We start from the raw sequence: 14645 nt of genomic DNA, 5'->3' as shown, positions 1-14645 counted from the left end.
ACCTGTGAATGGTTTCTCCTGAGCCAAAACCAGTGGGGTGTCCCCATATCCCCTTTTTTCCATTCCTCTCTCTTTCCATCACCCCTCCTCATTCTTAACCCCCAGGACTACTGATTCCAGACAGATTAGATGACAAAAGGGGGCAAGAACAAGACATATAGAGTCCCTCCTGATTAGTGACTGACACTCACGTACCACAACAAGAACTCTGGGTACTTTTCAGTCACTTCATTATGTCAAAAGTACTTTGCAGACTTAAATACTGTTCTAAAATCTAAATATTGAAGAAGTATTCATGTTCTCTGCTGATTTATTGCAGCATTACTTCACTTGAGGCAGTTTCAGTGTGGATGATTTGATGTCTTTGCATTTAAAGCTATGATTCTCACATATAGACTAACCCACATTTAAAGGTTTAATCTTTTCACTTATAAGCACATTTGAAATTAAATGACATAGACAAATCAAAAGATGTCATTTCAATGTTTGGCCTGTCTGTCTGGGGTTTGTGTGAACACTCAAAGTGACTAAGTTCAGTTAAAAGATGGCCACTTGAAAGCTGAATGAGGTCAGAGTGAAGAGCGGCTCTGAAGACGATCTCTCAAAGTGGGCTTCTGACACATCTATTACTAACACAACACATGAAGTCATCCGTGTTTACAACACACATCAGAGCTCTCCATCAACTCAAGCCCACAAATCAGCCCAACCGCAAGAACTGCAATGTTTTGATGTTGTTTCTGAGGCCTTTGTTTATTGATTATCTCTGATGTGATCCAGTTTTTGGGTTGTGAAAATAAAAGCTTATAATATGGATTATATGTGTCATAAATTCAAATAAACGAAGCCAAATTAGTTCATACCCAATGACTTTTTTTTGTAGTGAATGTTATAAAATATAAATGTGTCAAACATCACACAAAAAAAAAACAACTGTTTACAATTCAGAATTTACATTTTTACGTTTTCATGCAATGCTTTTCAGCTGTCAGTGCTAATTCCCAGATACAACAATGGAAAATCTCTTCATGTTTTTAAAGTGAGCCTGGATGATTATGTGTCTGATATATAAAGGGACACATTAAGGTTCATTAATAAATTATATATTATTGAACCATTAAAACCATATGTGCATAAAACACAGCAGGCTTTGAAGTAGTCAAGCACTTAAATTATTAATCGAAGAGCTCACAAGCCTTTCCTCAAATCATCTGACCCTTTAGAGAAGTGAGGCGAGTTTTTAAACAGCCTTTTGCATTTTGAAAATGAGGGGGATCTATGCAATGAGGGGATTCATTTTGTAGTCTGTGATTCTGAATTTTTACTCGGATAGACATGTCTGCACCGCTGTATAACTTTCATCCTTTGCTGGTCTGTCAAGAATGAATGAATTTCGCACATTCTCACGCAATCACAGAGAGATCTGACTTAAATGTAATACTTTTGGGTAGAGACCAGAGGTGCAGAATATTAATAGCAGTCGCTTTTTTTAAAGAGAAGTGTACTTAAATACATGGCAAAGTGCCACTGGGTGTGGCAAACAAGGCTCTGAGAAGTCAACCGACTGAGGCACAGACTTCAGGAGCGCTGTGAACATCCTGTACTAGGGTCTATTAAGGAGAGGCCGTGACTAGGTCATACACCAATGCCCTAGAAGGGGCCTCCCTAAGACCTAGGATTCAAAGGAAATGGGTTTACATTTGATCTCGCTGTCTTCTCCCATCATCAGTTTGAAATAATTCAATATCCCTCAATTTCTCTTTTCCCCTCTTCCTCTTCCTCTCTCTCCTCAATTTCCTGTCTATCTTTCTTTTTATTTTCTCTCCCTCCTAATTTTTCCCCTATTAAAGATAGGGACATTTTTTTTTATTATTATTATTTTTATTACATTTTTTTTTATATATATATTTTTTTATAAGCTATACTCTCAAGACGGCGGGGTGACAGCAATGGTAACGAAAGAAAAGAAAGGGGGGGGGATTAGTTACTATAATTTGAATTTTACATATATTCAGATTGGGAAAAATGTTTCTTGCTCTCTCCTATTTCTTTACATATATGTTGCTTTTTATTATCTTCAATAATAGCACTGAGTACATACATACTGGATCTGCATAATATATTATTATTATTATTATTACCACTACTGTTATTATTATTATTTGTTTATACAAACTTTTTCTTCTCACATGTATTAGAAGGCTTGGGAGGATTGCTGCATAACGTATTGTATGTTTGTCCATGGTTTTGGTGTAACTCATTTGTTTTCTACTGTCTTCTGTTATGTTTACTTTCAATATATATATTAAAAAAAACGAATTTCTCTTGAAACACCCAAAAAATAAATAAATAAAAAATGCATGGCAAAGTATGTTTATAGGACTGGATGCATAAGTAAAATTACATATATACATTTGTTCAAGAGTTTGTTTGCCACAATACATTCTTACAGAATTCTTAGAGCAATCGAAATGAAAAAAGAACAGTGTTTATTTGAAATATAGAAATTATAGAAATCTTTTGTAACATAAATGTCTTTACTGTCACGTGCGATCAGTTTAATGCATCATTGCTGAACAAAAGTATTTTTAATTTAATTTAATGTAATTATTTTATTTTAGATTTTATTACAACCACTATTTGGCATCTATTATTATATTAATGATTATTATGATCATAAATTATTACAATAATATAAAACTTTTCTTTTATTTATTGTATATTTTTAGACGTTGACAGCATTGCTTAATTTAAAAAAAAAATTATTTTGATATACTTTATTTAAAATAACTGTCCCAAAATGAGAAACAAATCCTCTTTATTCAAATGCAGTTGATAACACAAGTATGCAGCCTGATTCAAAGTGCAATATCGTTTGAGAGGAGAACAGGGACATGGTAAGCAGATTAAGACTGTGGTCCTCCCGTATCTGTAACCGACATGGCCTTCAGAGCCTAAATCCCCCAGCAACTCCCACTCTTCAAACCACACACATACTGCAATATAAAAATAAGCTGTACAAATTCAAGTTTATTTAAAATAACTGTCCCAAAATGAGAAACAAATCCTCTTTATTCAAATGCAGTTGATAACACAAGTATGCAGCCTGATTCAAAGTGCAATATCGTTTGAGAGGAGAACAGAGACATGGTAAGCAGATTAAGACTCCTCCTGTATCTGTAACCAACATGGCCTTCAGGGCCTAAATCCACCAGCAGCTCCCATTCTTCAAACCACACAGATACTGCAATATAAAAATAACTGTACGAATTCAAGCTGATACTTGCTTTTTTCCCCCAACGCACGGTTTGAAGTGTGCAAAGATTCACTTTGACTTTTGCAGCTGACGACTGTAGGAGGATCAGTGAGGGAGAAAGGCATTTGTTGAGGAGGATGAGGTAGTTGAGGACGACCTTCGTGTCCACCTTGTCTCAGATGTAGGCCTCTCCTGTTGTACCACATTCTCGGCATGTAAAACGTCACCAAAAACTGCTTTGACTCTTAGAAAAAAAGAAAAAGAAAAGCTAATAAGATTTCCATTCATTTAAACTTATCAAAATTCCCACTAGAGCCCGGGGAGCTTTCTTTCTCGCAACCCTCCTTTCTTTCAGCCATGGGTAAATATGTAAATAAAATGTCTAAAGTCATTCTTCAAAGGGGAACAACTCATGGACTTATCTTGATATCCTCAAACACTGAAAAAAAAAGTGTAAAAAAAAAAAAAAAAACGGGAACAAATCAGCTGAGGCTGAATGTGCAATGGCACGGGTATCCCATTTAAATTCTGTCTTGGTATTACATGTATGTTTTAAAAGCGTCAATCAGTGAGCTAATGAGGCCGTCTGTGTGCTTCATACAGCGCTCTGATATGTTACACATCCTGAAAGGCTTCATTATTAGCAAAGGCGTTGAAAAGGTGTTTACATATCAAAGCAAGGGAAAATGATGATATGTATGTACATGTGATCATCATTATTAACAACACCAGGGTTAAACGGCATGTCAAACAGACATTTATTGAATGAAATATCCTTTTATTAAACCGGCCTAACCTGGTTTACTGGTGTTAATTTGTCTTCCAGTATTGTCAGACTGGTCTGTTAGCTGGTTTTAGGGAGGTTTTGGGCTCTTTGACTAAGGTTAGAGACCAGCTTAAACCACAAAACCTACTCAGGCTATTTTTAGCAGGGTTGTAGGCTGAGTTTGCCTATAATAGTGTAAGGTCAAACTGTTAGGTAAGAATAAAATGTGTAAGGTCATGTAAACGACTCAAATTGGGTATATTTTACATTTGGCAGACAGTTTATTGCATAGCAGCATATATTTGCAGTTCATGGTATACATTTTATCAGTTCCCTGGGAATCAAACCCATGACCTTAGTTATGATATGTCATGGCAAAATGATGTTTTTCCATAACTCTCAAAATAATTTACCAAATTAAAAAATTTGAGGCAGCAACTTAAATTGAATTAGGTGGATAGAGCAATGCTCTGTTGTTTATGCTAAAGAATACCAGGTGAATGTCATAAACCTTTTAAACAAAACCTGTTTGACAGACTGTCTGTTTATATTTTGACATCCAAATGAAACAAAAACTATTTCAAAATCATATATAAATGTGTTTTCTTGAGTTATCTGGTTGTATAATGTGCTGATTTTACCAAAACAACGTGCAGAAGATGAGTAATTTATAATACAGTACTGCAATACCAAAAATCATTTGAACCAATTTGATTCAAATTACTGACCAAGATGACCAATTTGCCTACTAATAGTGCTCGGTATGGCTTTGAGTGTATTATATTAAGTTTGTTAACATCTCTGAGGGACATCAATAGTGATTAAAGTGCCTGAGACTATCTCAGTAAACTGTCTCACCCAACTCACAGTAGGACTGGCTTAGTTTCATTTCTGAAATACGTTGGAAAGCACTTTACAAGCTGTCATAAAAAAAGCTCTTAGAGTGTTCTGACAAAGATCTCCAGAAAACCATGGTCGTCAGGTGTTGCAAAGATAAATCATGGTTTTACTGGGTAACATGAGAGAGCACTAAGCTATCTGGTATCTCTTGCTCCATGAGGCCCTGTGCCTTCTTCATAGCTGCCACATGAGACTTACCAACAACAGCTAGCTCATGCAAAGATACTTTTCACCATCTTTTTGAGCTGATGTAGCTGTAACATGAAGTACACGTCTTTTTCAATATCACTGTTGAGTGTTTTATATTATTGAAAACAGTCAACAGAGCATTAACCCTCATCCCTACTTACATAGTGACAGTTGAACTCTGACATGTCACCTCGACAATGCCAATACTTTAACGCAGTGTGCTATGAGAGCTGGCATGCATACATGCCCTTGAGGATTGTGCCATGGATACAGCCCTGAGAGCTAGGCTAAGACGAGGCCCTGGCTTGCCAGCCCTTAGCGCCAGCATGAGTCAAAGATGAATCCACTAAAACAAGACTGAAAAGCTCTTTGTCTAAGAATTCATCCTTAAGGCATTTTTATCCTGTACTCATGCAAGTATTTACGATTGATAGCAAAGGGTGAAGAATGGAAACTGCCATAGCAGAAGTTAAGAATGTCTTTTATGTCATTACACACTAGGGTTGCCAACCGTCCCGTATTAGCCGGGACGTCCCGTATTTTGGGCCTAATTGATTTGTCCCGTATGTGACTTCCCTTGTCCCGTTTTTTGACTGCTACGCTGATCTAACCACTGACTGATACAACAGCAGCAGCGCTGATCACTTGAGAATGATCACCGATACATGTCATCATCCAATCACAGCCCCCCTCACGCAGTATACGTATAAATCAGTAATCGTGAACATAAATGTTCGAGGAAGGCTGCGCAATCCTCTGCTGCTCGCGCTAACGCCAAAGCGCTGCCTGGAGGAAAACATGCTTCATGATAAACGCTATCAGCGACGCTCAGATCCGTGCAATCGCCTCAATCATAGATACATAGTTAAACCAAATACGCTGCTTTAGATCAGTCATAGCTGCACTTTTTAGACTGCATTCTATCTGCACTTAAAAGCGCACGTATCTTATCTTGAATACGATAGAGATGAACACAGTGACTCCTGCTTCTGTCTGTCTCAGCAGACACTGGCGATCAATGCGATAATTACGGTGGCCGAGAAGTGCTAAACAAATCACAATTCTGAAATCAAAATAACAAATTACAAACTTAAATGCAAGTCTAAAAAACAAAATAACAATTCATAAAACACAACAACAATTCAGAAAACACAATGACAAATTCGAAAACAAAATAACAAGTCAGAAAACACAACGACAAATCAGACAAACCGGAAGATGTAGGTATAGTTTGAGACAGCGCCATTGGTTTGGGATTACTCACCGCTGACTGGACGAGACATCTGTCAATCAACGTATACAGGGAAGAACCAGCCGAAGAACAGCAGAGTCGGTGTTCGGAGATGGTATTAAAGTAGCTCAGTTTAAATGTATTGTATGAATTGCCCTTACTATGGAATAAAAAATACGGGGTGTCTATTTACATTTAGTTAAAAGCAACTGTTAATCATCTGCTACAGTGGTGCAGATGGATAAGCGCTTGCCATTGGCTTTTTGATGCGATCGACGCAGGTTCGATCCCGACTTTTGCTGAACTTTTTTTTTCTCCCTTTTCAAATCTCGTATCACATCGTCTTGCATTTGCGTTTGTAATTTGTTATTTTGTTTTCAGAATTGTGATTTGCTTTTCACTTCTCGGCCACCGTATATGTCTGATGATCGTGTTAGAATACATGTGGAAGCATCTGTTAGCTGTGTCTCATTTAGTATATACTTGAACTTTACTTAAGTATACTTACTAAAATAAACTTGAAGTATACTACTTTTTGGTAAGGGGAGTCCAACATCCCGCCGCATAAGAGAGACGTGATCAGTAAGGGAAGTCGTCTTTCACTATTATAATGTTGTTAAATAGAGAAAAACATTTCATATTTAAGTAACTAGCATAATTCTTACCTTGGACCTTATTTTTGAAAAACAAAGTGACCAATAAAAAGGTGTCAAGCACCAAAAGCAGCCCATATTAATTCTATAAGCTGTCTTATAGATATATCTTATATAATTGAAAAATACGCGTTTTCATGCATAGGCCTACTATGTGTGTGTGTATACACGGTCACCCCCGCCCCTGCCCCCCCTCAGTGTTGTGTACAAAACTTAGGAATTAATGTGATTTCTGGCACAACACAGTCTTTGTTATTTGAACATTGGAGTGAACTGTTCATTTGTGACAAGTGAAACATAGACTTGTTATACTGCAACTTAAATAATGCAGTTTTTTAAAATCATGTTGAAGAAAGAGGCAGCCCAGTGCAGAAACACTAAACATGTCAGTAGTCTTTTGATTTATGAGAAAAATTACATGGTTAACATTCCTGTAAGAGACTTTCATTTTGTTCCAACATAAATTACATAGTCATAACTAAAATGTGAATTTTGTTTTTAAAAACACAAAGTGCAAGCAAGGGTGTGAAATCTGTGCTTGATGAACCACTGTTGTAGTTGTAAAGCAAATTATAGCAGTTTATGTTTAAAAAAAACTTTGGTTTAAAGATTTACATAATGTGTGCATTTTATGTTGATGAACAATGTGTCTAAGTTTCTGATATTTACCACAGACCTTATTTTACTCATAAATTGAAAGCCACCATTCTAAAATAAACTCCGTAGGGAACGACATAAATGAACAGGTCTATATCATAAACGCCAGCCATCACTTTGATGAAAGTGATATTGACAAATGTTTTTGATCATAAACTATGACAATTCGCTTTTTTATTAATAACATCTCAAAAGTCACATGGTTTCACTTTGTCATTCAGATGCATGGGGTGAGAGTAAAGACATTTTAGTTCAGTCAACAAGAAAAAAGCGAGGGGAATTTCAAGGAATAAAAACTATCCTTTATATTCACTCTCTCTTCCCACAATGGCCGGAGCGTGAAAATCGTCAGTTGTAGAGGAAAAAGGGGACACATCTTGACTGGAAAGCCACTGAATCCTTTTGGTCGTCCTCGGCGAGAGATTTCTCGCTGACTTGCACCGAAAAGTGTACCGTAAACCATCAGAGGGATTTCGTATGGGGTAAAAAAAAACAAAAAAACAACAACAACAACAAATGGCCAGTGAGTAATTTACTGTGATCTTGTGGTAAAACGGTGACGAGGATTTGAGGTCTACACAGCCAGTTCCGCACGGTTTAAGGATAATCAGTGTGTCAGGTTGGGCTTTCTTATGTAAAGCAGCTGTCTTTGAAGGCGGATCTTTTGGCAGGTTAGTTCAGGACGGTGGCGGAGGAGCTCAGACACAGACAGCGCGCGAGGCAGAGAACGACTCTTGAAGGAGAAGCGGAGTGTCTGGAGACGAGCTGAAGTGAATATTCACACGCTTACCGAGCGGATTCATTTTCAGATGACTGCGATAAAACGACGCCGTGACTTCAGTTTGGTCAGTTTGGATACACTTCGCGGAGGATGAATGTGGAAAGTAACGCGACAGCAAGTTGAAAAGTAAGTATACTTTCGTGAGGGAAACAGACCGTCAACATTATCTCACAGGAGAGGACCATAAGAGCTTTAGAAGAAGGAATTATCATCTGTGGACTGGGAATTGAACATAAATTGTGTGAAACCTCACTGTATGGTTAAAGCTTTCTAATACTTATCTATCTAAAGATTTTTTTTTTTTTTGGACAGATACTACTTTTGAACTGAACTGATTGTTTGGAATCTGAGTTACTGACTCCATTTGATTGATTCACAAAGGAAAACAAGTTTTCTTTTCTACTAATTCATCCTCACCTCTCTTTGGGATACAATAACTTTTTTAGTCAACCAGCTAAAATTATAAAGAGCGACAATGAAGCAACTTTTCAAGTAAAAATACAGAGCTTTTTTTGAAAGACAATCATTGCTACATGAATTAGTATTGAAAGACAATGTTTGCTGCCACTTTTGGACTCAGCCTTGTGCTGCTGTGCATGGCCGGGTTTTCTTCCGCTATCAGTTCCATCGACCCGGACCGGCCAGGTGAAGGAAGATGCCAGGAGATCGCCATTCCACTCTGTAAGGACATTGGCTACAACTTGACAGTTATGCCAAACTTAATGGGACATGAAGATCAAAGTGAGGCGGCCATAAAGTTGCATGAGTTTGCTCCGCTGATTGAGTTCGGCTGCCACAGTCATCTGAAGTTTTTCTTGTGCTCGCTCTATGCTCCCATGTGCACGGAGCAGGTATCCACACCCATCCCAGCATGCCGAGTAATGTGTGAGCAGGCAAGGCAGAAGTGTTCTCCCATCATGGAGCAGTTTAACTTCCACTGGCCTGTGTCATTGGACTGTTCCAGACTGCCAAATAAAAATGACCCCAATTACCTCTGTATGGAGGCACCTAACAATGGCACCGACGAGCCCCCGAAAGGCTTCCACACTCAGCCGCCAGACTCCCGACCCCCTCGGCCAGGTAACAGCCAAGAACTGCCGATAAAGGAGAGGGTCGGTAAGACGACATGCAGCAACCCTGGAAAGTTTCATTACGTTCAGAAGAGCGAGTCCTGTGCCCCCAAGTGTTACTCAAACGTCAACGTGTACTGGAGCCAGGGCGACAAGCGCTTCTCCATGGTGTGGATTGCCATCTGGTCCATCCTGTGCTTCATCTCCAGTGCCTTTACCGTCCTCACCTTCCTCATCGATCCACAGCGCTTCAAGTACCCCGAGCGGCCGATTATCTTCTTGTCCATGTCTTACTGCGTTTACTCGGTGGGCTTTCTTATAAGACTTTTTGTGGGGGTGGAAAACGTGGCCTGTGACCGTGACAGTGGCGTTCAGTACATCATCCAGGAAGGCTTGGAAAGCACTGGCTGCACTATAGTCTTCCTCATTCTTTACTACTTCGGAATGGCCAGTTCCCTGTGGTGGGTCATTCTTACTCTCACGTGGTTCCTCGCAGCTGGAAAAAAATGGGGTCATGAGGCCATTGAAGCCAACAGCAGCTATTTTCATCTAACGGCATGGGCCATACCAGCTATTAAGACCATCATGATCCTGGTTATGAGGAAGGTAGCGGGCGACGAGCTCACAGGGGTCTGTTATGTGGGCAGCATGGATGTCAAAGCCTTGACGGGTTTTGTTCTTATTCCCCTCTCTTGCTACCTCATTATTGGCACTTCCTTTCTGCTGTCAGGGTTTGTGGCACTCTTTCACATCCGTAAGGTCATGAAGACCGAAGGAGAGAATACGGATAAGCTGGAGAAGCTGATGATTAGGATCGGCGTCTTCTCTGTGCTTTACACGGTCCCTGCCACTTGCGTCATCGCCTGCTATTTTTACGAGCGTCTCAACATGGATTATTGGAAGATTCTAGCAGGAGAGCAGAAGTGCACTGAGGACAGTAAGAGTGGCGAGGAGTGTGTGATGAAGAGCTCCATCCCAGCTGTGGAGATCTTCATGGTTAAGATTTTTATGTTGCTGGTGGTGGGCATCACCAGCGGCATGTGGATCTGGACCTCCAAAACGCTGCAATCATGGCAGAATGTTTTCAGCCGCAAACTTAAAAAGAAGACGAGGAGGAAGGCAGCATGTGTTTTCACAGGAAGTGGACCTTACCTCAAGCCTCATCCTGCACTGAAAGGACATAAAACCAAGTACGAACCGGCAGGTCCTCCTGCGACCTGTGTATGAGCTGGGCCTCTATACACAAACAAATGGCCAAGAAATTAAGTAAATGCTGGACTTGAACTGCTTTCTAAAGAGACAAGCCAGCAAAGGACACAACAATGCTCGTATTTATTTTATGCAAACTTCAGATGCAACGTCCCCAACAGGTTTTTTTAGTTCTTGATGCTTGTACTACATCTGCATAGTTTGGGAACAGTTTTGTGAAACAAATAAAAAGTGAGCGAATCCATATTGCTGTCATTTGGATGCCTGTATCATGTCATGTGCAATAGTTGTTTCCCTTAGTGACAGAGAGAAAGGGACTCTGATACTGTAGGGCTGTGATTAAAGACAATGAAAGGACTCGACAAACAATGGGTGTGAATGGCTCGTGGAAAAGCGGCTCCTCCGTCGTGTAGTCGTGTGGCTTTTCTATGGAAATGAAGGCCGTGTCAACTGCACAACTGCACTGACATTGGAGTGCAGCTGCTCAATAAGGCCTCGGCAGAGAATGAACTGCCTATTTTTAGGCCTTTTCATGGAACAAAGTAAATCTTTAAGCACTAAATATTGCCAACACAAAGAGAGAAACTTGTTATTTGAGTTGTTTTGTACAGTCAGTTCATGCCCTCTGGTTTGTTTTGTTATACCAAGCTCTATTTAATGTCCTACTATGTATATTTCTAAAGGTTCATATTTTATAAGAATAAATAAAACATTTTAGTTTTAAATGTTTGAAATGAAAAGCAAACGCTTTTATTATTTGTGTTGAGTTTGAAAAGTTTTTCTCTATGACTTTCTTTTTTCTACAGAACACAAAAGAAGTCCATACAATGACAGTCAGTGGGGTTCACAACAATACTGAACCCAGACTTTCATTGTATGGAGAAAAGTTTAAAAAAAAAACACTAAGACATTTTTCAAAATATCTTTGTGTTAGAATAAAGAAATGTCATACATGTTTGGAACAACATGATGATGAGTAAAGGGTGACAGAATTTACATTTTAAGGTGAATTATTCCTTTAAGTTTGCAGACGATTAATCCTTTGGGTTAACATTGGAGGATGAGCAGCATGTACTCTTCAATAGTGATAATCTTCCCATGTTCCTATTTATTTTTACAAATATCATAAGACAGGAAATACTGATTTTATATCCAACCTCAGGCCTCAGCTTCATGCCTGATTTGGGCTTTGGCTTTTATATTTGTGAGTAGAGCAGGGTTAGTTAGAACACTCACATTCAGACCTGTGATTCATACAATGGCTATTGAGAAATAGTAGATTACTAATATATATATATATATATATATATGAACTTTAATGACATCAAAGATTTTGAAGGACCTTTTTCACTTTTTAAAATGCCCTGGCTTTCATATTCCTATCTTATTAAAATGAATCTATTCACTTTTATGTTTCATTGATAAACAATGCTAAAGCAGAGGCTTTAAAGTTTGTTTTGTTTTGGTCTCCAGGTTTTGCTTTTTTAATCTCGGTTGTATTTGTAACATCAAATTGGGTAATTTTTGAAGTGCCATTTTGTGGCACTTCAAAAGTGGGTAATTTTGCCTTTGATTTAAGAGTGCCTTTTTCACCGTTGCAGAGTGGATCGCTAAAAAGTCTGTTACCAACAATCACACATGAATGTTCTCTGTGCTTAAATCTTTTTAAACTTAATACTAAACTTTTGAGACCACATTAACAGTGGAGACATCAAGTGAAGACTTGAAATCTCAGGTTTTATTTGTACATCTATCTATCTGTCTATCTGTCTGTCTGTCTGTCTAGTTTGAATATATTTTTTATGCCTCCTTAGCACATCAAAGTGTACTCATAATTTTATGGTGTTAATACCTTAATACTGGGTTGACCTGAGAAACTCAGGTTCACAGTACACACAGTGAGCCTTAAGGTTGTTTGTCTAATACAGAAGGATATTTTAATATTACGCCCTTTAGTAATCTAATGACATCTGTCATTAGCTTGAATCCATAGAGCACATTTGTGTAGACAGGTGAGGCTGACAGGTGAGTTGCACGGATAGCTGAAAACCATAACATGCAACAAAAAAGGAAAGTACATTTCTCCCATTACATGCCCTATCATGTCTTATAAGCTTCTGTTTTTCCTGATGTATGTATTTGATTTGGTTTTAAATTATTTGTGTTAGGAAATGAGAAATGTCTTTTAAAAATCAAATGCTTATAAAATGATCACATTACTTAATTTGTAAAAAGCAGTTTATTTTCCCTAGAAATGCACACATCCTAGATTCATTATCAGATGTCTTTTGATCTGTTTTCTTACTTAATGTGCTTGTTTTGTAAATAAATGTACTCTGAGTATTCATTTGGTATTTTAAGTTCAACTTCATGTTGACTTTGATCTGAAATGTTCATACAGGAAACGCAAAAATAGAAACTTATGCTCGAGATGTTTTTACTAATCTATTTCAAATAATTACTGTAAACCAACTCATTCATTCTACCTTCTTCAAAGACAAAATGAAATATATATAATATATCCAAGTATTAACTTTGACGGTGAATCAAACAAAATATTTCTGTGTAGTTTTAGTTCAAAATATTACAGCTCACTAAGCCCAAATACAGCAAACAGCAAGTGGCGAATGGCAAAGATTTATAAGGTCGTCATTTATTACACTTTTAGTCATTAAAAGATTATGGTATGTTTGGACAATTTCTCTGTGCTTTAAAAGCTCACTTTAGGTGTCAAGTGCAGCGAGTGTGCGAAAGTGTGTGTGTGTATGTGTGTGTGTGTGTGTGTGTGTGTGTGTAAAAGATCTAAAACAGGTTTGATCTGATGAGAAGAATTGAGTGAAGTGTGTGTTCTGTACTTTGCCCAGGGTGTATTCAAGTCTCTACAAAGTCCTTGTAGTGTTTCAAAATTCAGACACATGAATCAGAGAGGCCTCGTTTGACACGCACACACACACACACACACACACTTCTGTTATAATCTGTCACACCACCCCATCTTTCTCTCGGAAACACTCACACACATACTTGTGTACACACCAGGCTGTTTAAGGGCCACCTGGACTCTGGGGTGTGTGAGTTGAACTGTAAATATCAATGACAGTTACCACTCCACCTTCTTCTAAAGACTATCTCACTTTTTTCTTTCTTACCTGCTATTTCTGTAGTTGCGACTTAAAGGTGGGTTCACCATGTGAAGATGGAGTGTGTTTTTGATGTGAGGTAAGAGCTGAAGTGTAAAGGACAGAAGCCCGTTTCGTTTTAATGCCACATCTAGTGCTCTGCACATCTGAAAGGGCTTCTTTCTTGCCAGTGTCCTAACAGCTTTATCTAGGAGTTTGCTTGCTCTGTTCAGATGGTAAACATTCATTTCATATGGCGCTTTTCCACTGCACGGTACGGCTCCGTACGTTCACTTTTGGGGGGGGTTTCCACTGGGTACAGTACCTGGTACCTGGTACTACCACCTCGGTTGGGGTTCCGGCAGCGCAACTATAACGACGTGAATAATCCCGCCCACTCTAAAGCGGTACTGAACTGCAGTGGAAACGCAAACCGTGCCGAGCCGAACCGTGCCGTGCCGAGCCGAGTCGTACCACGTAGTGGAAAAGCGCCAATAATAGTTTCTCAGGTATTCAGTTTCAGGTATAAACCCACATGTATTACTCATTTTGCTTTTGCACATTACACACAACTATAATCATTTCATTAGTGAATTGGCTTGGGAACCACAAGCCAATTTCTTTCACATTTCTGGGGTTCTCAGAAGTAAACTTTTGTTGTGGTGAACGGAAACTACAACAAATATACTTTTGTGTTCCCATTTGCTCCAATAGCAGAAGAAGAAAAAAATCCATGATAGCATTTCTATGACTTTCCAAAAGAGGGAAAAAATATTGATTGATTACATTGGTGAGAGGAGAGAAGGATTTCAAA

At 38.6% G+C, this 14645-nt stretch overlaps 1 protein-coding gene across 1 annotated transcript; it reads left to right on the top strand.

The window, feature by feature from the left end:
- The first annotated feature begins 8131 nt into the window (after window positions 1–8131).
- LOC107753132 (frizzled-10-B-like) lies at window positions 8132–11365 on the top strand. Its single transcript, XM_016569257.1, has 2 exons — window positions 8132–8559; window positions 8746–11365. The coding sequence occupies exon 2, from the start codon at window positions 8988–8990 to the stop codon at window positions 10728–10730; it is 1743 nt and encodes a 580-aa protein (XP_016424743.1). The 5' UTR covers window positions 8132–8559; window positions 8746–8987; the 3' UTR covers window positions 10731–11365.
- Window positions 11366–14645: the final 3280 nt, after the last annotated feature.

Source organism: Sinocyclocheilus rhinocerous, unplaced genomic scaffold (assembly GCF_001515625.1).
Source record: "Sinocyclocheilus rhinocerous isolate Xijiao unplaced genomic scaffold, SAMN03320098_v1.1 scaffold20, whole genome shotgun sequence".
NCBI lineage: Eukaryota > Metazoa > Chordata > Actinopteri > Cypriniformes > Cyprinidae > Sinocyclocheilus > Sinocyclocheilus rhinocerous.
Note: the sequence above shows the minus strand (reverse complement) of the source record. Positions and strands in the feature narration are given on the sequence as shown.